Source organism: Fonsecaea pedrosoi (genome assembly GCF_000835455.1).
Source record: "Fonsecaea pedrosoi CBS 271.37 unplaced genomic scaffold supercont1.1, whole genome shotgun sequence".
Lineage (NCBI taxonomy): Eukaryota > Fungi > Ascomycota > Eurotiomycetes > Chaetothyriales > Herpotrichiellaceae > Fonsecaea > Fonsecaea pedrosoi.
In genome coordinates, this window is record NW_013550615.1 from 5,283,089 (window position 1) to 5,306,442 (window position 23,354).

Consider the following 23,354-nt stretch of genomic DNA (forward strand, 5'->3'; position numbering starts at 1 on the left):
AAAGCGATCTTTGCTTTTCTTTCTGACCACTCTTCCCACATTTCATCATGAATGTGAGTCTCTGCTGTCTCTCCGCTACCACCGCCTCTACCCCGCTAACAATCAGACATCAGATCATAGAATGGGCCTTTGGCAAACGCATGACCCCCGCCGAGAGGCTACGTAAACACCAACGCGCTCTGGAGAAGACCCAACGCGAACTGGACCGTGAGCGTGTGAAGCTTGAGAATCAAGAGAAGAAGCTTGTGGCCGACATCAAGAAGAGTGCAAAGAATGGACAGATTGGAGCCTGCAAGATTCAAGCGAAGGACCTGGTCAGGACCAGGAGGTATATTCAAAAGTTCTATCAGATGCGGACACAATTGCAGGCTATTAGCTTGAGAATACAGGTAGTATCCCTTAAAGTTCTATTTCACTGTGACTGTCTGCTGACCAAGGCTTTGCGTGTGACAGACCGTCCGGAGCAATGAACAAATGATGCAGTCCATGAAAGGAGCAACCATGCTACTAGGGAGCATGAATCGCCAAATGAACCTGCCTGCTTTACAGCGAATCGCTATGGAATTTGAGCGCGAGAATGATATCATGGATCAGCGCCAGGAGATGATGGACGATGCCATTGACGATGTCACCGGACTAGAAGACGAAGAGGAAGGAGAAGAAGTAGTGAATCAGGTGCTGGACGAAATTGGTGTCGATTTGAACAATGCCGTAAGAGCGATTCCATACTTCGAAATGCTCGACGCTAATCCTATCGTGCAGCTTGGTGAAACACCAACCGGCATACAGAAGGCGGCAGTACCAGAAAGCCGCGTTGCTCAGGCAATAGGTGGAGGAGGTGAGGATGATGACTTGCAAGCTCGTTTGGATAGTCTGCGAAAGTAGAACTAAGAGCAGGAATATCTGGAAGGCGGATCTGCATGTTGAGCAACGGCGCTGGGAGTCAGAGTAGATGGTATTCGTCTTGATCTTATTTCGTATAGCGAAGAGCTCTCTACATTTACATCCGACAGCCCAGTGAGGCTGTACTACCGATACAATGTGTCTTCCACTTGACCGATATAAAATGTGAGGTCAAATGTTCCCGAAGAGGGCCAAATCGAAACAAAGGCCGACCACACCCGGGATTTAGAGCTGTGTGGAGGAATCAACACCGTCTCCTCAAGTTCGAATTGTATGTCTCGATAACTACTGATAGGAGCCTACATATGGTAGCTCCAAAAACTAGGTAGTACTGACCGAAATGTGAAAGTATAGCATTCTGTTTCCATTCACCAAACCACCGTCCTACCGTCCCTCCAAATCCAAGATCGGCTGCCAGCGTCGATGCCCTGACCCTTGACCCATGATACCCATTAAAACCCAATGACTATGTAAACGAACTCCTTTGCCGTCATGATCTGACCGTATATCATGTGCTTCCTTTTCATCTTCCTTAGTTGGTCTGGATGACGGTGATGGGTTGGCCCAAAGGTGCGCCAACGTTGCTGAAAGATCCTTGGTAGTTTCCTAATCCTCCAATCAGTATTCGCGCACCTGACAAAGCGAGAAATGTGTCTGTCAAAAGGGATTCCTTGCGATGGCACATACCAGGAGGAACATAGTTGCAAACCGTGAAATATTGAGTGAACTCGGCGTTTGTCACTCCGTTGGGACAGAACTGCGTCGCGCAGCCCACTTGCTGAGTGCCCTTCCATACAATCTGGGAGAAATGGCCCCATTTGGCGAAGTTGGTGGTGTCTGCGTTGTCTACACCGTAAGGCAGGGGGTAGTAGGGCATCTCGCCGTTGTACATATCGTTACCAATCATGGCGGGTACTTGCGCAGGGGTGTACCCGGCGCCGATGTTCTGACCGTAGCCACCACCTCCAGCAGCGCTGCGAAAGAACGAACCGAGTTAGCGCATGTGTATTTGACGACGAAGAGAGGACAGAAATACTTACGTATTGTGGGCGAAGACACAGCTGGCAGCGATTTCTGCGGCAATTGTTGCTTGGCTAGCTGACCAGGTCAAGTCTTCAGCAGAGTGGTTGCGGCGGTGAACGTTATGAGCCAGGAGGATGCCGTCAATATAGGACAGAGAGCGAACATCAACTGTGACGGTTGCGCCTGGCGCAACTGATGTCGTCGAGGAGGTAGTCGTCGACGAAGTTGTCGACGAACTGGTGGTGGAAGAGGACGAAGTGATTGTCGAGGAAGTTGACGAGGTCGAAGTGGTGGTTGACAAGGTCGTGCTAGTGGAAGAAGTGACCGACTCAGAGGTGGAGCTTGAGGTCGTACCGCCAATAGGACCAAGAGAAGAGCTGGCGGAAGATGTGCTGCTGGAGCTTGTCTCACTGGTCATCGTGGTGGACGTTGACAAGGTGCTGGTGGTACTTGAAGAGGTCGTCGTGCTTCCCCCAATAGGACCAATACCACTGCTGCTTGAAGCCGATGTGGTGCTAGTGGAAGTAAAGGTGCCGCCGACGACTGAGCTGCTGCTCGACGTGGTTGAGAAGCGTGAAGTAGTAGTACTGGTAGAACCACCGACAGGACCGCCAGTGCGTGATGAGGACCTTGATGAAGATGAAGTCCTGGTATTGCCGGAAGGACCCCCTGTCGGCTGAGGGTTGAGCCAATCCGTCCATAGCTCAGGCGCTGTATTCGTCGGAGCGCGGCCATTGATGGTGGTGAACCTTGTCTGCACTGGTGCAGCGTTGTTCTCATCGTCCGAGTCCCAGTTTACCCATGACATACCCTCGGTGGGCAGAGGACCCGTCCAGATCGTTGTGGTCACTCCGGGTTTACGGCCTCCCGGAGTTGGCCCCAACTCAACCACGATGCCGGTCTTGGTCGTTACGGTACCCGCGGTGGTGTAGACTGCCACTATCGGACCTGCCCTGGTCACAGGACCTGCACCATGGCCAGGAGGACCAAAGTCCTCTCCTCGAGCAATGGGCGTGACCTTAACTTCCCCGTCGCAAGGGCAAGATTGTACCAGTCTTGTAGCAGTTTCCGTCACGGTGACGTCCTTAAACCAGGAGCCCAGTGCCTGACCGCTGGCGGCCAGCACAACAAGGGTCGTTGTAGGGATCTTCATTCTTGGGAATAGTGCTTTGTGATATTGATTGTGTAGTAGGGTGGTAGGTTAGTTCCGGCGACGTCAAGCCGGAAAATCAGGTCGAAAAATAACAACTCGCAAAGGGAATGAATATGGTGAGAGCGAGAGAGAAACCAGTGGAAGGTGAAAAGTATGAGGATTGAGAAATCATTGCTGCGTCCAAGACGTTTATGTAGACTCGGTTGTTCTTCTCGCCCCTGGACCACACCGCGCATTGTGTTGCGAGGGTTGTGCCGAACAATCTATTCGATGCTGTTTGGAGGTGGTGAGCCAAAAGAGATTAGACAGCTGAAGGAGACTGCTGTCATAACAACTGCACAAGGGCCATATGCAAATAACCTCCAAGCTCAGCGATCTAGAGCGCGTCAACAGAACGGAACGCACCGAGAACGTAAATTCAATCAAAGAACAGGTCGTCAAGGAAACCATAATTGAGGCCTGGGATAGAACAGGTTCTCTTCCAATGACAGAAACATTACCGAAGAGGTGTAGACGTTGTGTTGATCATTGGATCTCAGGCTGTGCTCATACAGAAGAGTTACAAAAGGGGGTTCGGGTCAAGGAAATGGGACGATCCCAGCCGTCTGGGTGGTGGGCAGATGCTTACTGTCTGGTACAACTTGAATGCTTGGTCTGGAGCTTGCCGACCATCCCCAATGGCCTGAGAGACGTCGAGGACGTGACACATAAGAGGCAAGAGATTGCGGGCTGTTGGATAGACATTAAAGTGGGGTGTGTAACAATAAACTGGTGTGGGACCTGCTCAAGTCTATCGATTGCTCTATTGAAATCTTCTCGCGATTAGTTTGGTAGGGAGCGGAGTGTAAATGCTGCAGATGACCTACCGTCTAACCTTCCTACATAGGTAGGCCAGGCAAACAAAACACATGGTGGCGTGGACAAAAGGCTGTCAAAGACGTCAAAGCCTCGGCAACAAATTTGTTTCGCGCGTGTATCTCGTACATCGGCCCCAAATGTCACGTATACGGACAAATGAGGTGGCAGATCGAGATACCAGGAGTTGTCCGTGGCGATGCTCATCGGGACTGACAATGTCCTTGCTGTGATGCCAGGTGAAACCGGAGTGTTGATGTCCCGTACAGCAATTTGCGATTGGGGTGGGATGGCAAGCGCCTCATCTCAACAGCATCTTCTCTGTCGATATTGCATTGTAATAGTGTTTGCAATCTGTTTACGTTGCGCGTGAGGGAAATCTTAACACACGCGTTCGAAAACTCAGGGGAAGCTAAGAAGCTAGAAAGGCCAAGAGGATCTACATCGGAGAAACATTACTCCATAATGTCGCACGTGTCAAGAGCTGTGATTGGCTGCAGCCTGACTTCACCCGCAAAATGCAGGTGATGCCCAATTCTGCGGCGGAGGTGTAAAGGAACATCCCAAAACCCGGCATGGATGGGAAGCGTTCCTGGTCGGTCCTGTTCGATCCTGCTCAATGTAGTCTTTGCGCCACTTTTCACCAACCGACTCCTCTCCAGCAATCTGCCAGCAATGTGTCGCGCTAGCACAGAAAGCAATGGCTGATCGTGGAGATGACTTCGTCGTCCACTCCAGAGTCCAGGGGCGACCGTTCCTCTATCCATGGGTCAGTGGCCTCTACCTGCTCTTTTTCGCCATCTCACTTTGCGCATAGAACCGCCGCCTCCGTCACCTACACGGTATATCTCTGCGAAACCTGCATGTAACCTCGAGCAGTCCCAAACGACAGGGCAGGACGACTACCGACGACGACGCTCCCTACAACCTTGTTAGCCCGGCCAAGCGCGCTCTGCATGAGGAATCTAGCCAATCGCACCTATCTCACTCGCGTTCGTTCACAAACCTCCCTACTGCCTTCGATGAAGCTTCAATTTCCGGTGGTCCTCAAAGGGCTGCCACTTCCTTCGAAAGAAATGAGAAGGGGCAAACCAGATCTGGCGGGGTGAGGCTTCGCAGAAGAAGTACTCTGCATTGGGCTTCGAGCAACCCTCGCGTGCGCCAGTCGACTTTGGAAGATATGGTCGTTAAGCGCCTTGCCGATACATGGGTATCAGTGCATTGTGCAGGCATCTCCGAACCTGTATACATCAGCGAGGTCATAGAAAAATCCATGAATCCGAGCTTTGCGTTCTTCGATTTGGACAACAGCGGGCCGATGATATCAAGGTCAGACGAGTGTACTATTCGAGTTTGGGCCCGGCCTTCGAAGACGGAAGACTACTGTTTGCTGGTGGAATTGGACCTGAACCTGCGATCTTTGCAGTTCATTGGACGAAGTCTGGAGAACTTTCACCACCCATTGCCTCAAAACTGCGTCTTGCTACATCTATCTGATGGAATCTACACCAGTTTCACGGACCTGCCAGTGGAGCCCCATCCCACCGTTGAGCACTCGGTTGACCATAGAGCCGGCGGGAGCAAACCGGGCACCACGTTCGATGCACTGATGCAGCTTGCAAACCTGGATGAGTGTATTCAGGATGCCATCAAGGTACGCTCTCAGCTTGAGGAGGATATCAACAAAGTCCTCGCCAACGCACGCATGTTCACCATTGCGGAGGAGGCGCAGCCTGAGATTGATGACGAGAACCCTCAGGCAAAGGCGGCTTTGGCTGCCGAGCAAAGGCAACTCAGACAATTGAAAAAGCAACGAGACGAATTACTGGGATCCTTGGAGGAACAGAGGAATGCTCTTGCGATGGGCCGCAAGACCGGAGTCGCATCCAGGGCGCTGATTGATGAAGGGGAAAAGGAATCTAGGGAGCTTGAGGCTCAGCTTAACCAGATCGGAGCAGACTCCAGCGGCCAAGTTAGACGAATATGCGAGTCACTTCTTGCCATCTTCCCAATCGAACCACTCAAAAACCGGACGCTTCAATTCACGATCCGCGGTATCCACCTTCCGAATTCGGTCTACAACGACACGAACCGAGACGAAATTGCTGCAGCTCTTGGATTTACTGCTCAGTTGGTGCATCAGTTGGCGCTCTACCTGTCTATTCCTTTGCCATACACAGTTGAACCGTATGGGTCCGCATCCTACATCATTGATCCGATATCGATCGGCCTTAGCCAGCGCAGATACCCGCTGCACCCAATAACCGTTCCTTACAAGTTTGAATATGGTGTCTTCCTGTTGAACAAGGACATTGAGTTTCTGATGAACCGACAAGGTCTGCGGGTCCTTGATATTCGGCACACTCTCCCAAACCTCAAGTACTTGCTTTATGTATTGACCGCCGGTACCGGCGAGATGCCCTCGCGGAAAGCTGGTGGTGTCAAAGGATTGTTGGGAGGTCGCATGACACCCGACATATTACGAAGAGCTAGCGAAGATAGTGTCCGCAGTCTACCGATGCCGCCGAAACAACAACCCGACGACATGAAGACCATTGTTGATGGCAGAGAAAAGGATACTGATACCTTTTTAGCAACATCTCCAGCAGTGAGTCTGTCATATCGACAAGGATTCCGAGGGACAAGAAACAGGTGACAAAAAGCCAGACTTACCTTTGGGTGTAAACAGGGGCATAAAAGGTAATCCGGTGGTCTGTCTCCGGGTGTCTGGCAAGGTCACTGACATGTCACTTGCTCTGATATGGTTGTTACTGTTCAAAGCTGGTCATTGATGGAAAGTGAATAAGTGACAGAGGTCCGATCACACGTAGCTGGTGCACGTGTTCCATAGTGACTTTCAAAACACAGTCCGTAACAAGAAAAATCACGTCAAGGTTCTGCTAATGCAACTTCTCTAATTCCCTCTTTGTAGTTCTTCCTCAAGCCATCTCAGCGAGATCATGGATGACCAGTTCTACTCCAGGTGGACTGGGGCCCCAAATGTCCAGTACCCCGAGAATGATACGTATGAGGCATTAATGGAAAGTGTCGCGGTCGAAGATCTCGACGATCTGGATCTGAATGCGTTGCTGATGAACGACGTTCCTGCACTACCCACAGCCTTGCCAAGTTTCGACAGCGCAGTTGGTGGAGGTGTGGCGCAGCAGATTGGTGGCGCAGCCACAATGGCGGGGCCTGAGTTCGGCCCTCTTGAGCCACTCCAGCCTCAGCCTCCGCTTCCGCTTGGGATCGCTCCTCCGGACGGCTATCTCGGTGTCGGTGTCGCAACTCTCTCTCCATCCCAAGCTACTGCTCCACCTTTTGGCAGTGCCTTGCCTGCTATGGCCTACAATGCTCATCCCCAATTGCCTTCAAACAACGCGATCCATTCAAACACCTTTAAGGACAGCACTTCACCAGAGCCCAGCGACAATAATGCCACGCAGGTACCCCGCGAGGGCAAGCCTCATCGGCGAGGCTACCAAGCCTGCCAAAGATGTCGCGAGCGCAAGGTGAAGTGTGACTTGGGTAGTACGTTACACAGATGAGAGCTGTTTGCATGGCCACTAACGATGTTGTGTTTCAGGTGTCGATGCGCCCATGAACCCCCCTTGCAAGCGATGCCTGCGTGAGCGTCTGAATTGTGAATTTGCGCCCACCAGAAAGAAGCAAAAGAAGTCGGATGGCACGGCGAGAGACGTTTCTGAAACACTTGACAATGGTGACGCCCCAACCATAAGTGACGGCATGTCCCCCTTCGGCCTTCCTTCTGGCCCCCGACAGTCCAGTTCTGCCTTGCCGACAACAAACGGCTTCACACGCCAATCTTGGTCGCCTCAGATGTCTCAGAACCCTGGAACATCTGTCACCTCCCAACCTCGCGACGACTCACATCACTCTCACATTTCTTCCATGTATCCCACATCGACAAGGAACAAGCCTCTGTCCGACGTGCAGCTGCACAGTCAGGTAGCTGCTGCAACTTTGGGCGCTCCAGTATCGAGCACTCAAGATAGTATCATGCTCTTGGTTGATGCTGCAAACGTCTTTGAGGATGTCGCTCCAGGTGACAAAGATAGCCCACTCTCTGATCGCGGTACACGCAAAAAGACGATGTCGAATCTCGGCCGTGGCGGTCCTGAGGAGCCTCCTGGGGTAGGCCTGACTCCAACTGAACAAGCAGAACAAGAAGCGGGTCTGAAGACCTGGTCACAGATGCGCTTTGTCCGCAATGGATGGTTCACCGCTTGGGAAGCCATGAAATACGTTGAATATTTCTACCAGAAGCTGGCCCCCATGACCCCAGTCGTGTTCCCTGATTTCAGATCACCCGTCAAACATCATGTTCTTCTCGCTGATGAGCCCATTTTAGCGCTGGCTATTCTCGCCATTGCATCACGTCATATGCGTCTTTCTGGCCATGCCGCAATGTCTCGGTCATATCAGATCCATGATAAGCTCTGGACTCACCTCCGTCGCCAAGTGGAGCGGCTTCTTTGGGCCCAGGAACAATTTGGGGGTGGCTTCTGTGGAGGTGGTAGTAATGCGAAAATCCGGGAGTCCAATACAGGGCAGATCACATGGCAAGGCAGTCTGCGCACTTTGGGCACCATCGAAGCTCTTCTGTTACTTACCGACTGGCAACCGCGTGCGCTTCATTTCCCTCCGGGCGATGACGAGAATGGTCTTCTTGATCACAGCCTGGTCGTGACAACAGACATGAATGCCCAGGCATCCGCACAACAAGATGAACCAAGAGGCACGAGAGACTATGACGATCTGCCATATGCAAGCTGGCTTGAACCTGCGTGGAGGTCTGACAGGATGTCGTGGATGCTTCTTGGCCTTGCTCAAAGTCTTGCGTTTGAACTTGGTGTCTTCGACACAAATCACTTCTATTGCCGCCATCAGCATGGCCCCGAGTCTGATTGCGCGCGAAAGAGACGAATTCGACGCCTGGTACTCGTTTATGTTGCGCAGACAAGCGGCAGAATGGGTGTGCAGTCTTCGCTCAATGTCGACGAGTGGGAAACCGACGAGATCTGGGACAAAAGCAGCCCGAAGCAAGACCACCCAATTGATGTTATGCAAGAATGCTGGGTACAAGTAGCCAAGATCATGAACCAGGCCAATCGGCAGATATTCTCGTCCCACCAGTTCACGAGGGAGTTGACGACCACTGGACGGTACAAAGAAGCGATTGCCAACATCGCCCCTCTACTGCAGCATTGGAAAACCGAGTTTGAGAAAGTGAAATCGCACATTCATCCAGTCATGCAGTGCATCTTGCTCATTGAATATGAATATGGTCGCCTGTACATCAACTCACTGGGCCTCCAGAAGGTTGTGGAGTCCTGGGTTGAAGGCGGGGCGACCATGCGCAAGGCTACCCTGCTCAGGATTTCGGAAGAAAACAAGCCCTTCATCGATGAAGTCACTGAAGCAGCCCTCAACATCCTCAGCCTCGTTATTGACGGTATCGCAGCCAGAGGCTTCCTCAGAGACGCGCCTGTCCGTACCTACCTTCGAAGCCTCTCGGGCATGATGTTTACTCTCAAGGTGATACGAAGTCCTTTCTTTTCACTCTTAGTACTACTGGCCACTAACTCATGTTGTGTGTAGCGTTTCAGCTTAGGCACCCACGAAGGATTGGTGCGAAAATGTCTCCAGCAACTCGATCAGATCACCGAGCTTTTGTCCAAAGAAGTCGTTGATGACGTGCACCTAGCCTCGTCAACATCCCGGCTCGTGCAAAATATAGTACGCAACGTGAAGCAGTCGATGATCCGAGTCCAGCATCCTGGTACAGGATCTGCCGGCCCAAGCCGGGAACAGTCCCGCCCACAATCTCCCCATCCGCATGGAATTGATGGCGCAGATGATCAGTCGCAACAACGGCAGAATCACCACCAGCAACAGCAACATCTGCATCAAGATAGCAACTCGATCCAACCCAAGCTTGAGTTCTACGTGAACGATCCTCTTGCCGGCATTCAAGCAAGACCTATGGCCGACTTGGATTCCCAGACATTTGTGCCGCCCCCGAATTTCGGTGGAGATCATGATATTGATTTCCCCCTTCCCGATGATGTCAACATGAGCTCTGCGATGGCCGATCTTACAGGCGATTGGCTTGCCCTACCCCTCGACAATCTTTGGGGAAGTGACGAAGCGATTGTGGACCAAGGATTTGGTGGCATCGGTCCGACACTAGGTGGTCGCGACTTGCTTGAAGCGATTACCAACCGAAACTACAGCCAGATGCCGTGGGGTAGCAACACGTTTGGCTATGGAAATATGTGACGTGGTAGATAGATGTGGGTTGGAGCTTCTGCTTTGCAAGACATCTTTCGACGCGGCTTTGCGAGATGGTGACGGAAAGATCCGTGGATGTGTTCCCAGGAAATTCGATTCTTGCTGGCCAAAGTATGAACGACCCTGAAAACTTGAAGGACGGATGCTCATGACACTCATGGCGGTTTAGATAGCCTTTCTAGAAAAACAGAGTGCCAGCTGAGAGATTGCGCCAGTGCAATCCGCGGATTTCGGTTGGCCTTTGAATTTAGCCAAAGCGATGAGATTGCAAACATGGTAGTTTGTGATTACTTTCTAGCCCGTCCCGACTTAGAAATTCTAGTAGAGCAAATGGGAACGCTGAGTCGCCCGCACACAAGCATCTCCTACTTAAGTCTTTATGCTTCATTAGCAGGATGAGTAAGTCCTTGATAGTATGCTGGCTGGTACAGTATCCTTGATTGTCAAACGGGTTTTGTAGGTGTGGATTACCGCGTTCTTTGACAATAGCCCCGAAGTGTGGAGGCGCCGTGAACTTACGACAGATCTTCGCGTGGTGGTCACTGCTACAAAGGTTGGTCAGTTAGTGGCGCAAATAACAACGCGGCAATGCTACGGAGGGCGTGACATCGATCAAGAAGACTACACAGTCTGGGATCTGTTCGGCTATTGCTTAACTCACCTGGGCGAGGCCAAGGCGCGAGCATATCGACTTGGTTTTCCAGTTGCACTTCCGAGCCGAAATCTTGAGCCACTATATAATGAGGGCCTCGGTGACGCTGGCAGCTTTAGCAACGGGCTGGAACAACGACACAGATGGCTACCTTGGTGGGACTGGAGCTATCCAAGGTATATCAATGCTCTGCACATTTCCAGCTATACCGGTCCTGATTGAAAGCATAATGTATAATGGACTGGAAGTCATTGGGCGAAACCTCATGTATGACTTTTCTTATGGTGCATGTGTTGACGGCCATTGCCGGTATCCAATCTCATGTCATCGAGGCCGCTGTGAAGACCCCACCAGTACCAGTACATATCGCGGTTGGGGGAGACGCCGACATATATTCTCCAACACCTCGTGCTTTCTTGGGGTGCTCCTTGGTCCGGAACATTGGAGTGGGACTGAGAAGTCGAGGGTACACAGCTTGGCGAAGCCTAAAGAGGGCCGCCTTTGTCACCGGCCGAGCTAACGGTGCCGTTGCTGGTGGTGTCCGCCAGTGTGCGGGAAGCTCATGGTGCCAGTATTTGCAGCGTGGTGGCATTCAAGATCAAGAGGCGCTCGCGGTGAGGTTGTCTGCGACATCCATTTTGTTAGTTGGATGGAAAGAATGGCACAGTCTGACAGTAAAATAGACACCTCTCTTAGCTGGTGATTAAATAGCAATGAGGCGTCCGCCGGATCCAATCTAATTAATGTTATTAATAAGGATAGGGATGCCATCCTGCCCAACGAGGTTACCCTTACGATAATAGTGAATCGCTCCTCGATACTATTTCTTATCAGACTGTGCCACTTGATTTTGACACCCGCTCGGGAGATAAGGGTGGCCACAAGGGTGAGAAGACCAAGAAGACATTCCTTGACAAAGGAGATCATCGTCGAAATACTATAATTTGTCCTAAAGAGGGGTGGTCTGGCAAGGCTGAGAGTCGAATTATTAGGTACCAAGTACATACATACATGAGGTCATCTTGGCCAGGCCTGGGGTTGTAAACATCAATTCAAGATGAGACAGGCAACCATCTCATCCTGCATACTCCTTGACTACCGAACCTCCTCCTTTGCTGTATTGTAGATCTACCGAGCATCACCGCCCAAAGAGGTTGCACAAACCTCAGCGTGACAATTTGTCTGTTGGACGGTTGATCTCCCGACCGCAGTGTCACCGGCAGCTTGACGTACAACCGATTCTGTCAAATTCTCCTTCCGATCAGTATTTATCCTTCGAGACACCACGTATCCGTTCCTCAATTAATAGGATCCGAGGACTATAATCGATACCACAGAGCGCCAGGTAGAGAGAATGAAGTTTCTTTCGACGCTGCTCGGCTATATAGATTGGGGGGGCGGACGCGACACCACAGTACTGCTCTCTCAGCAAACATTGTTCAAGGGCCGTGCTTTGCCAAAAATGCTACTCGTCACTCTCTGGTCGAGCTTGCTAACCTTGACAGCTCAGAGTGTTGCTCAAGATTATGGCACTTCACCCCCCGTATATCCCAGTCCCCCGAGCGCCGGCATTGGCTGGGAAGCAGCTTTTGCCCAAGCCCAAGCATTCGTGTCAAACCTGACACTTCAAGAGAAAGCTCAGCTGGTGACGGGGACCGAGGGTCCATGTGTGGGCAACATTGCAGCCATCCCACGGGTCGGATTCGATGGGCTCTGTCTCCAAGACGGTCCTCTCGCCATCAGACAGGCGACGTATGCCTCTGTTTTCCCTGCAGGGCTGACGGCTGCAACATCTTGGGACAGAGGCCTCATATTCCTCCGAGGCTTGTTCTTGGGGGCAGAGTTCAAAGGCAAGGGAAGTCATGTGGCGCTTGGTCCCGTTGTCGGTCCTCTCGGCCGGTCTGCGTTTGGTGGACGGGGTTGGGAGGGTTTCTCCCCAGATCCATATTTGACGGGCGTAGTAGCAGAGGAGACCATCAGGGGCATGCAACAGAGTGGTGTCCAGGCCTGTCTCAAGCATTACATCGGCAACGAGCAGGAGACACACCGCAATCCAGGGCTGTCGCCCTCCGGCACCACCATCGAAGCCGTTTCCTCCAATATTGATGATCGGACCATGCACGAGTTGTACCTGTGGCCATTCGCGAATGGCGTCCGCGCAGGCACGGCTTCTATCATGTGCTCATACAATCGACTCAATGGCTCCTATGGGTGTCAGAATTCCAAAACACTGAATGGGTTGCTCAAGACCGAGCTGGGCTTTCAAGGCTATGTGATGTCGGATTGGCAAGCAACGCATGCCGGCGTCTCTGCCATCAAGGCCGGCTTAGACATGGATATGCCTGGTCAGTATAGACCTATTCCTCGTGCTTGATAACTCTGCTGACGAGAACACGGACAGGATCCATTGGTAGCTCACGAAACACCTCGTTCTTCGGTGGCAATGTCACGCGTGCTGTTCGAAACGGCACCCTCGACGAGGATCGACTCGACGACATGGTTAGGCGGATCATGACCCCTTACTTCTATCTAAATCAGAACGAATACCCGCCGATCGATGGGCTGGAGCCAACGCTGAACTCTGACTCTCTTCGATATCAACATCCGTTCACGCTGGGCGCATCGAACGTGGATGTGCGAAGCGGCCACGGTCAACTCATCCGCGATATCGCTGCTGCCGGTACAGTCCTATTGAAAAACACAAATGGTGCCCTACCACTAACGGCGCCAAAAACTCTGGGTGTATTCGGCAACGACGCCGGCGACTTGGTCAATGGACAATATTTCTTGACTTCGGCCTTCCAGACTCCATTCGGCTACGGTAAGCGACTCTAACTAGCCATTCCTGTTAAATATACTGATTCAAGGTATGCTAGAATACGGCACCCTTCCTGTCGCCGGCGGCAGTGGGGCTGGTCGGCTTTCATATCTCGTCTCTCCGCTCGAAGCGCTCAAAGCACGCGCTGCCCTAGATGGCACCCTTGTCCAGTATATCCTGAACAACGACTTGCTCACTCAACCCAGTGGCCTCAGTGCGATTCTGCCAGTCCCGGAAGTCTGCCTGGTGTTTCTAAAGTCCTGGGCGGCCGAGGGAAGTGATCGGCGTAGCCTCGAAGCAGACTGGGACAGCTCAGCTGTCGTCCGCGCCGTTGCTGCATACTGCAACAACACGATGGTCATCACGCACTCCGCCGGAGTCAACGTGATGCCTTGGACAAACCACCCCAATGTCACCGCCATTCTTGCAGCACATCTTCCTGGCCAGGAGTCTGGCAACTCCATCGTTGACATCCTCTATGGGACAGTCAATCCGAGTGGCCGACTCCCTTATACCATCGCCTTGAACGAGAGCGATTATCGGTTTGGCGAGATCACCAATTCCACCAAGTTGCTGCAAACTGAGGATCCCAACGCGTGGCAGTCCAACTTCACCGAGGGTCTCCTGATCGACTACCGGCACTTCGACTATTACAACCAGACAGTGTTATACGAGTTTGGTTTCGGGCTGTCCTACACTACTTTTAACATGTCTGATCTGAGCGTGGACATACAATATGCAACGATCAATGCTCTACCGGACTCTCTGCCCATCGCCCCAGGGGGGAACCCATCACTGTGGCAGATACTCTGTACGGTGAACGTAACGGTGACAAACACGGGTAACATGTCGGGCGCGGCGGTGCCACAGGTGTACCTGACACTGCCACCCGTCCCCAGCTCCATCCCCAGCCCATCCAGCGTGCTCCGTGGCTTCGACAAGATATGGCTCGAGCCGGGCGAGTCGCAGGCGACGAGCTTCCCGTTGACACGGCGAGACTTGAGCTACTGGGACGTCAAGCAGCAGGAGTGGGTCATCTCTCGTGGGAGTTTTGTCGTGAATGTAGGGTTCAGTTCGAGAGACCTGCGGCTCAAGGACCAGTGGGTTGTTGGTAAGGGACAAGATTGAAAACCACTCGAGGTGCTGTCGCCGGTGACCAAATTCACATTGCAATGTAACCACAACGGAGCCATCGATAGAGGATAGTAATACTACATCTGAATTGAGAAAAGAATCAAGGTACGAGGAACCTAGAGCTTCTCGCTCGTCGGAATTCTATGCGTACCGAGGCGCGCACCAAACGTATTATTAACGCTAGTAAGAGGATAACAAGCTGATCAAAAGACGATAGACTTTATTTTCGTCGCCCCTTATAACGGCCCCCGGAGATATCGGAGCTTAATACTCAGCGCCTACAGCACCTAACGAGACTAGGAATATAGGTTAGGCGGCCGCCTATTAGATCTAACTTATAGCTAAGAGATAGGTAAGAGTGCCTATAAGCTCAGAAAATCTCCATTCATAGTAAGTAACATTTGTCATTTGAATTAGCGTAAACAGCACGTTTAGTCCACGCCCTTGTAGACACACTCAGCTGAGAACGAGGGAAATGTATTCCGTATCCCAGAACGCAGTCACTAAAGGGTCTATTGCCTGTTAGCTGTTGCCCTCGTCTCAACCCCTCAAGTCATCTCCATGTATTCTTCCTGCACCCGCGCTCTCAAAGTACACACCCTATCTCAACTTTACACAGCCCGAGTAAGTAGTAACGGCACTCTGCCGCAGCATTCCAGTTTCCGTTTCGAAATCTCGCGGACCCCGCAAATTTACACGGCTAAGCACTTGTCAAAGTCGCTAATCTCACTTGTGGACTCGGGATCCTGTGGCGGACCGCATGACGGGATATGCGCGGGAAGTTGCGTCGAGGGCCTGAGACTGGAGCTGATTAAAAAACTGACAAGTTGATCCGGTTGTTCAGCAGTTTCTCGGCTGACGCATGTATGGGAACGAAGATATCATTCCCTCTCGGGATCATTACAATCTTGTCAATCTCAAAGGGCGGACAATCTCGGCGTTCATCTCGGGGTTCGTTCCACCAAAGGTTGACTTGCTCAAATTTCAGATCTCCACTTGTTTCCGACAAGAGCTTCGCATCCCGGGCCACACAGGGCAAAAGATTTTTTATGTGGAACAAGGACCAGGTGAACGTCGCATGAAAATCAATGTATCAAAGGACGACCCACGTTGTGTACAAAAGTGGACATTGCCCACGTATCAAAGTGGAGGCAGGGCTTCTCTGCATACGGGACAGACAAGCCTCAGATTCATCCAACCCTCGAGACATTCGGCGTGAAAAATATGCCTGCAAGGCGTCACCATATAGTTTCTCTGCTCAAGCCAAGCCACCCCGGTACCTCTGGTGAGAGGTCTTCCACTGGCATTATCTGCCTTGGACAGAACAGGTACGTCGATCTCGTTCATACAAATGGCGCAATCAAACACCTTGCGCGTTCTGTCGTCTTTGTCTTTGGCTTCAGACGCGGAAGCGAGCCGCCCAATGGACATTCCATTCGCTTCAACGTCATCCTCGCGAAGCAGAGGGTGGTAATCGTAAGCTGGCGGGCACCAGGAATCTCGCACGAGAAGGCGAGGTCCCAGGAACTGTTGGCTGGCAAGAAGAGCAACCTGAAGCCATAACCAGCTCAGCAAGACGACAGCTGCGGTCGGACTTGTATCGATCGCAAGGAGGTTGTTGTCGGCGAAATACCAGTACAGAATCGGCGCTGCGCGGAGAATACTTGTTCCGACCACATACTCCCAGCTCAAAGCCTTTCGACAATTACGCATTGCATTGCGATAGATCTGAGGCCACCAGTAGGAGAAGTAACAGAATACCAAGAGATTGGCATAGGCCGATCGTAAGCTTCTTGGCCATGTCGTCGCCCAAAGGGAGAAGAACATCAGCATGACGAGTGAGAAGTAGAATCGGCTGTAGATGGCGGCGAATGACGCTCGCGGGCTCGGAATCTCTACTGGCACAGGATTGCCCTGATCGGAGGGCACAATCACTGGAGTGGCCCCTTCAGGCCTTGGAGCGGTGACTGGAAGTGGCAGGCCAACAGCGCCGTCAGCGCTTGATGTCCGCACGTCTGTCGATGCGGGAGCTGGTGCAGCTGCTGGGGTTGTGGCCGTCCTCTGTTGACGCTCCTGTTCCGCACGTGCAGGGTCGCCGACTTGGACCGTCCATATGTCAAAGACGAACTTGACCTCCAGAAAGGCCACGTGTATGCAGGCCAAGTAGGCAGCCGCTGCAACCATCAAGAAGGCCGCATCATCTATCATGAGTAGGGCCATAAGCGCAAACAAGAGCAGGCCATCACCCAGAGCAGCAATGACGATGCTCTGGAAAGCGATGCGGCTCCGGGTCGAGGGAGTCGAAGCCTTTTCCATCTGACGCTTGAGAAGGGCAATCTGCATTCCAATAGAGATGACGTACGCGAACAGCAAGCGCTGTGCCAGAGTCCAGTATGTCTCAACCTTTGGTCCAAATATGGCGGGAGATGATAGGATGTAGCCGCAGTCAGGGGAGAAAACCACGGCTGAAAAGCTTAGTGGTGGAGGTTTTCCAACAGGAGCCCCGTCCGGATCAGAAAGCTCCTGTTCGACTCGATGCATGAAGTTAGCGGCTCTTGTCGAATCGAGACTTGGAAACCTATATGGTATTGGCTGCAGCCAGACGATGAGCTCGCACTGAGGGGCAAATGCAAGTCCATCGGCTCCATCATCGAACGTTTTATCCCACATTTTGTGCACCGTTTTGTTCATCACAGGCACTGATGCGCCAAAGGCGTCGGCTGCCAGGGCAAAATGTGGAAGAGCAGGGAGAGAATCGAACTTGGAGGAAGTTGTCGACATGATGATCTGGCCCGAAGCCAGATGAACACCATGGAGCTTGGCCTGCCAACCATTGCCAGGGGAGGAGTCTGTCCAAATGTAAATGTCTGCTTGGATCGAGGAAGCTTCTCGGAAGAGCCTCTCGTGGGAATCGTAGATGGACAGGCTAAGCTCGCCTTCATGCTCGGTGATATTCCTTTCGAATCTGGGTGTAAAGTAGTCGACTCTCGGGTCCAGGGCCGTCAGGTTGATGACTGGGGAGATGCCAGAGATATCGTTTCGGTGAAACTTGCCGCGAATCTCCCCTGTGACCCTCTGGAAGATGGGCAAGTCATCGGTCACATCGATCCCATCCCAATTGGTGTCAAACTGGCCCCGGCTCAGGTCCTGCGCAAGTGATAGGGAATCCCATTTGTAGCCATCGGCTTCTCGGAAGCCTGTCAGGTTCAACCACCTATCTGCCTTTGGGCTGAGTTGACCATAAGTTGAGTTTGCCAGAACACCAAGTCCTGCTCGGCGCTCCTCCCTGATACGATCCGCGTCGATTTGGCGCAAGCGTCGCGCAGGCTGTTCAGGGGTGAGGAAGACGAAAATAAGTAAGATAATCAACAGTGCGACCCGTGGACTCTCCATCCACCGGGGTGTGACCTTCTGCGACTCATCGCAGAGTTCGACTTTGATAATGTTTGAGATGGACCGTGGATGATGAGGTGTCGTGAGAGACAGAACACGCGTGGTCGGAATATCAGTTTATCCGGTAGCCGAGGTTTCCCCTTTCAGCCGCTTCTGTCCACCCAGTCGAACACGGAGTCAAAGAGCCACGGGAACCCAACCCAAACTCTTGCAACGCGTTGGTCTCTCAGACCATGGACCCCGCCTAGCACTTACGGCGTACACAAGGCGCAGACACCACTGTTGCATTACAAGTCAGCCTGTATAGCTGCTCCTGCCCGAGGGACACGGGACCCTAGGTCAGCATGGCCAATACAATGCCCATTCCTCTACCTCCTCGAACACCCACACCACCACCTGACGAGACATCCTCCCCTCAGAAACCCGCAGTATTCGATCTAGATCCTCCATATGACCCGAAGTCACTGTCGCCACACCAGTACGACCCCGAATTCATGCCCCCTTCCGGAGGCGCAATCCTTCCGACGACTCCTGAGAAACAAACGGCTGGTGGGAATGTAACAGGAGATGGAGCAGGACCCTTCAATTTCCAGCCATCAACATTGGCCAAGTCACCAGTGATCAAATCTGTTCGTGGCTGCCCAGATACCTCTTGAGCGTACCTAAAGGTTACTAACTGGTACCCATGTAGAATATCGGCCAGCGGCGTGGCCATAAGTACAAGCACAGCAGCGTCTCACACCAAATCTTCCTCGAACCTCCTCAAAGGGCACCCTTAGCCCTGCCCAATTCACTGCCGATTCCTACCTTTGCGGAATGTCGGGCTAGCATGACAAAAGATCAAAAAGTTCGCTTTTACTGGAGCATATGCCACATGGCCATTGCAGGCTACACGGCGTGGAACTCGCATGGTTCGTCTGCTATGGAAGCTCTTTCGCACTTGATCTTCTACGACTCTTTGGGAGCATTGTTGTGTGTATTCGTGGAGGTCCTTTCCAATTTCGAAGTATGGGGACGCTCGAGCGTGCGGCATCCGTTTGGTTTGCAGCGGATGGAAGTTATCGCTGGATTCGCGTTGTCTGTCCTGCTGATTTTCTTTGGCTTTGACCTGATCTCGCACAATGCGAAGCACGCCTTGGAAGGCATTGGGCACGAACCCCACCATCCACACGCCCATGAGCAAGTCACAGCCGGTACGGTCGACGTGACGGCGATACTGGCTCTTGTCGCGACGTTGATATCCGCCGTTGGTCTGCAGAATCACGCACGAATTGGTAAGGCGATGCGCTTCGCCGCCATGGAGAATCTGCCATCCCTCCTCAGCAACCCCTGCCACTTTCTGACGCTTTCTTGTTCGGCAACTGTGCTGCTACTGCCTCTCCTCGACCTACATACCTATGAGTGGATGGATAAGGCACTGTCACTGAGCATCGCCTTCTCCATGCTGTTTCTGGGCTTTCACCTGGGTCGCAATGTGGGCTCGATGCTTTTAATGTCTCTGCCCTCGAAATCCGCCTCTGCTTTGTCCGAAGTCGTGGCGACAATTGAATCCGACCCCTTGGTGCGGGCAGTCGAACAGGCCAAGTTCTGGCAGGCACACTATGGAACAGGCATGGCGAATCTGCGACTCCGAGTCGTCGGCAGCGAAGAGAACCTGGTGAAGCTGAGGGAGCGAATCACGAGTATTATCCGAAACAAACTCAGCGGCGGATACGGGTTAGGGAGTAGTGGGCAAAAATGGGAGGTGAGCGTCCAGTTCAAAGTCGAAGTAGACACGGCCATGAGTGCGAGTCATAGTCACTTCATGAGTCCTCAGGCATGGGTGGGAATGACTACGTGAAACGAAGGAGATGGTTAGTGTATGTACAGTTACCTCTTGATGAGTTTACGACAAATGATGTACCCAGGCAAGATAGCCTTCAGTATCGTGTTTTATGTATCTTTACAGTTGTTTATCATGGCACAAAATCTTGGAACCTGGTTCCGGCAGCTGGCCTGTTGGAAGACTGCTCACCCAGGCAGGACTCATATCGACGGCCAGGTGGATGAAGACATCCTATCGTTGTGTCAAGTTCTGCAAAACTCGCTGGTCGTAGACGACCTAAATGACAACCAGCAATGGGAGTCTTCGGCAATCTGCTCCAGATACCCAGCTGTCTTCATGATGTCGATACAGAAGGGCTAAACAAGCATGCGATTGCCTCTGGACTCAGCCAACAGACACTCTGATGTCTGGGCCAAGCTCAGAGCATGGCCCTGTGCGCCAGCTCAGGCGGTTCTTGGATGAATCTTTGTTCAACTTCCGCGCATCTTGACCGTCAAGAGAGCCTGCCTGAGGATTGCGCCCTCCATTGGCACAATTTCGGCGGCACCAGCTTCCTCGATCTTTTCTCTGACCGTCTTCAGCAACGCCTCTGCTTCCGCGTGCGAGGCTTTCCTCTGGTGTCTCTTGTTTGCCAATAATAGCTCGACCTTCTTCCCCTTCTTTAGAAACTCTTGCATTTGCTTCATCTTGAGCTGGAGGTCGTTGGCGCTGATGGCCCAATTGAGCTCCAACTGTTTTGGCCTCTTCTCCTTCTCCAATCGTTTCTGATTCTTCAACAAGTCCTCCTGACGATTTATCCTCTGAATTAGATCCGCGCGTGTGACAATCTGCACAATAGGCATGTCGCCTTCTGCGGGCTTGTTCATTTGTAGGACATATTGAGTGGAGCGGTCGATCGAATCGAGCAGTTTGTAGAGCGATTGGGGTTCAGAGAGCTTCCCATCAGGGCCTTTGAGTTGAACTTTAGGGGACTGGATCTTTTCGTTCAGTGTGAAGGCGGCAATTTTGTCGTCGATGGTTTTGATTTCAATTTTGCCAGCGACACGCCGTTGGTCAACTGCCAGCCTGCTGGGAGTGGCCACGAAGTATCTTTGCAGTGGCAGATGACAGCGTTGAACAGGAGCGAGAGCCCGCAAGAGCGGTCGACCAAATAATAAAGATGGCCGCATCCAGTGTCAATCGAGGTATACTGCTAAGGAAAGAGGGAATACTGCATAAGTCCCAGCTCGAATCTCGTCACTTGCAACCCCAACGCTTCGACGCGCGGCAAATAATACGTTAGCCTCATAAATTTCTCCGCATTGACGGACGGGCCTGTGTCTATCCGCAGTATTGACGACCGATTTTCAAATTGTTCATTCCCCTTTTCCTTCTATTCCACTCGCTTTCGCCGACTTCCATGTCCTCTTGGGCCAAAACTTCAGACCGATCCGGCATCTGGTCATACGTTCCTTTTACTTCCTCCCCTCGGCGCCGGTCTGTTAGTGGCGGACTTCCTCGCGCTACAGTCAACAACACCCCCTGGGACCCCTTCGAGAAAACAAATCGACAAACCAGCGGCTCGGGCGCAAGCCAACCATCCATCCTGGAGTCCGTTCATAACGCCTGGATGACTCAAAGTCGCCAGGCTCGTTACTTCAAGACAGGAGGAGTCCTCGCTCTGATCATAGTCCTGTACTGGTTCCTTTCAGGAGGAAATGAGGCCACGTATGGTTCTGTCCCAGATGTCTACACTCCGGCCAATTCTCCTACCTCGAGGTGCACGAAACCTTATGATCCGTCCAGGCCTCTTGTGCAGTACGCCATCATGATCGACGCAGGCAGCACGGGCAGCAGAATTCATGTCTACAAATTCAACAACTGTGGGCCAACACCGGAACTAGAAAACGAAGAGTTCAAGATGACTGAAAAGAGGCCGGAGGGTTCGGGATTGAGTTCATACAAGACAGATGCCGAAGGTGCTGCCAGGAGTCTTGACCCTCTCATGGAAGTCGCCATGACCTCGGTGCCAAATGAATACAAATCATGCACGCCTGTCGCAGTCAAAGCGACTGCTGGTCTGCGATTGCTGGGGGACGAGATGAGCGCTAAGATCCTCGAAGCTGTTCGGCACAGGTTGGAGACCCATTACCCCTTCCCTGTAGTGTCTCGTGAAAAGGGCGGGGTGGAAATCATGAAAGGTGAGGACGAAGGCGTCTTTGCCTGGATCACTACCAACTATCTGTTGGGCAAGATTGGGGGACCCGATGACACTCCAACCGCAGCCATTTTCGACCTCGGGGGTGGCTCAACTCAGATTGTCTTCCAGCCAACTTTTAAGAACAGTCCGCATGGAGGCATGCCCCAGAAAATGGAAGAAGGGGACCACAAGTACAACCTCAAGTTTGGAGGGCGAGAATTTGAGCTATATCAGCATTCCCATCTTGGCTACGGGCTCATGTCTGCGCGGAAGGCCTTGCACCAGCTAGTCCTCGATCGCATGCACAAACAGAACCCCGATTCCAAGGCGTGGCTCAGCAAGCCAATCCCGAATAGCTGCATCACTCCTGGAGTACAGAAGAAAGTCGTTGTCGAGATGCCTGCGGATCACCCATTGTCAGGAGAACATACAGTGATAATGGAGGGTCCCGCCGACGCTATCCCAGCTCAATGTCGAGCCCTCGCCGAAGCCATTCTGTACAAAGACAAAGCATGCACGCTAGCCCCTTGCTCCTTTAACGGCGTGCATCAACCGTCTCTCGAAAAGACCTTTGCTAGGGAGGATGTTTACATCTTCTCGTACTTCTATGACCGCACGCACGACTTGGGTATGCCTGAATCATTTACTCTGCGCGAACTACAAGATCTGACCGCCAGAGTCTGCGGCGGAGAAGAATCGTGGGATGCGTTTGCCGGAATCGAGGGTGCCCTGGACGATCTCCGCGAGAGGCCCGAGTGGTGTTTGGATTTGAATTTTATGTCGGCGCTGTTGCACACAGGCTATGAAATGCCTATTGATAGAGAGGTTAAGATTGCAAAGAAGATCAAGGGCAACGAACTGGGATGGTGTTTGGGCGCGAGTTTGCCGCTGCTGGAGAAGGAGAGTGGTTGGCAGTGTCGCATCAAAGAGGTTACGTGACACCGCAAAGGTGCCATCATCCGGAGGCGCTTTGTGAGATTTCTAATATTGCTTGATGGTCTCGGGGATGGGTTCTACATGGTCTTGACCGGGATAGGTGCAACAGGACATGGTTCAGCATGATTATATTGCGTTATGGTGTAAGATTTGACGCCGTTTGCCTCT

General features: G+C 52.3%; 9 protein-coding genes across 9 annotated transcripts; 6 read left to right on the forward strand and 3 right to left on the reverse strand.

Moving 5' to 3' along the window:
- Window positions 1–47: 47 nt before the first annotated feature.
- On the forward strand, window positions 48–885 carry Z517_01934 (uncharacterized protein; the record flags this gene model as incomplete). The annotated part of the gene is made up of 2 exons (XM_013434890.1): window positions 48–389; window positions 454–885. 2 exons carry the CDS (start codon window positions 48–50, stop codon window positions 883–885), a joined length of 774 nt encoding a protein of 257 aa, XP_013290344.1.
- A 550-nt stretch (window positions 886–1,435) lies between these two features.
- On the reverse strand, window positions 1,436–3,079 carry Z517_01935 (uncharacterized protein; the record flags this gene model as incomplete). The annotated part of the gene is made up of 3 exons (XM_013434891.1): window positions 1,436–1,509; window positions 1,591–1,877; window positions 1,944–3,079. The coding sequence occupies 3 exons, from the start codon at window positions 3,077–3,079 to the stop codon at window positions 1,436–1,438; spliced, it is 1,497 nt and encodes a 498-aa protein (XP_013290345.1).
- Window positions 3,080–4,634: 1,555 nt separating this feature from the next.
- On the forward strand, window positions 4,635–6,590 carry Z517_01936 (uncharacterized protein; the record flags this gene model as incomplete). Its single annotated transcript, XM_013434892.1, has 2 exons — window positions 4,635–4,703; window positions 4,752–6,590. 2 exons carry the CDS (start codon window positions 4,635–4,637, stop codon window positions 6,588–6,590), a joined length of 1,908 nt encoding a protein of 635 aa, XP_013290346.1.
- Window positions 6,591–6,894: 304 nt separating this feature from the next.
- On the forward strand, window positions 6,895–10,237 carry Z517_01937 (uncharacterized protein; the record flags this gene model as incomplete). Its single annotated transcript, XM_013434893.1, has 3 exons — window positions 6,895–7,465; window positions 7,521–9,493; window positions 9,557–10,237. The coding sequence occupies 3 exons, from the start codon at window positions 6,895–6,897 to the stop codon at window positions 10,235–10,237; spliced, it is 3,225 nt and encodes a 1,074-aa protein (XP_013290347.1).
- Window positions 10,238–12,363: 2,126 nt separating this feature from the next.
- Window positions 12,364–14,847, forward strand: Z517_01938 (uncharacterized protein; the record flags this gene model as incomplete). Its single annotated transcript, XM_013434894.1, has 3 exons — window positions 12,364–13,246; window positions 13,303–13,722; window positions 13,778–14,847. The coding sequence occupies 3 exons, from the start codon at window positions 12,364–12,366 to the stop codon at window positions 14,845–14,847; spliced, it is 2,373 nt and encodes a 790-aa protein (XP_013290348.1).
- A 1,146-nt stretch (window positions 14,848–15,993) lies between these two features.
- Window positions 15,994–18,246, reverse strand: Z517_01939 (uncharacterized protein; the record flags this gene model as incomplete). The annotated part of the gene is made up of 1 exon (XM_013434895.1): window positions 15,994–18,246. The coding sequence occupies one exon, from the start codon at window positions 18,244–18,246 to the stop codon at window positions 15,994–15,996; it is 2,253 nt and encodes a 750-aa protein (XP_013290349.1).
- A 344-nt stretch (window positions 18,247–18,590) lies between these two features.
- Z517_01940 (uncharacterized protein) lies at window positions 18,591–20,086 on the forward strand (the record flags this gene model as incomplete). The annotated part of the gene is made up of 2 exons (XM_013434896.1): window positions 18,591–18,875; window positions 18,938–20,086. 2 exons carry the CDS (start codon window positions 18,591–18,593, stop codon window positions 20,084–20,086), a joined length of 1,434 nt encoding a protein of 477 aa, XP_013290350.1.
- A 455-nt stretch (window positions 20,087–20,541) lies between these two features.
- Window positions 20,542–21,240, reverse strand: Z517_01941 (uncharacterized protein; the record flags this gene model as incomplete). The annotated part of the gene is made up of 1 exon (XM_013434897.1): window positions 20,542–21,240. The coding sequence occupies one exon, from the start codon at window positions 21,238–21,240 to the stop codon at window positions 20,542–20,544; it is 699 nt and encodes a 232-aa protein (XP_013290351.1).
- A 230-nt stretch (window positions 21,241–21,470) lies between these two features.
- Window positions 21,471–23,189, forward strand: Z517_01942 (uncharacterized protein; the record flags this gene model as incomplete). Its single annotated transcript, XM_013434898.1, has 1 exon — window positions 21,471–23,189. The coding sequence occupies one exon, from the start codon at window positions 21,471–21,473 to the stop codon at window positions 23,187–23,189; it is 1,719 nt and encodes a 572-aa protein (XP_013290352.1).
- Window positions 23,190–23,354: the final 165 nt, after the last annotated feature.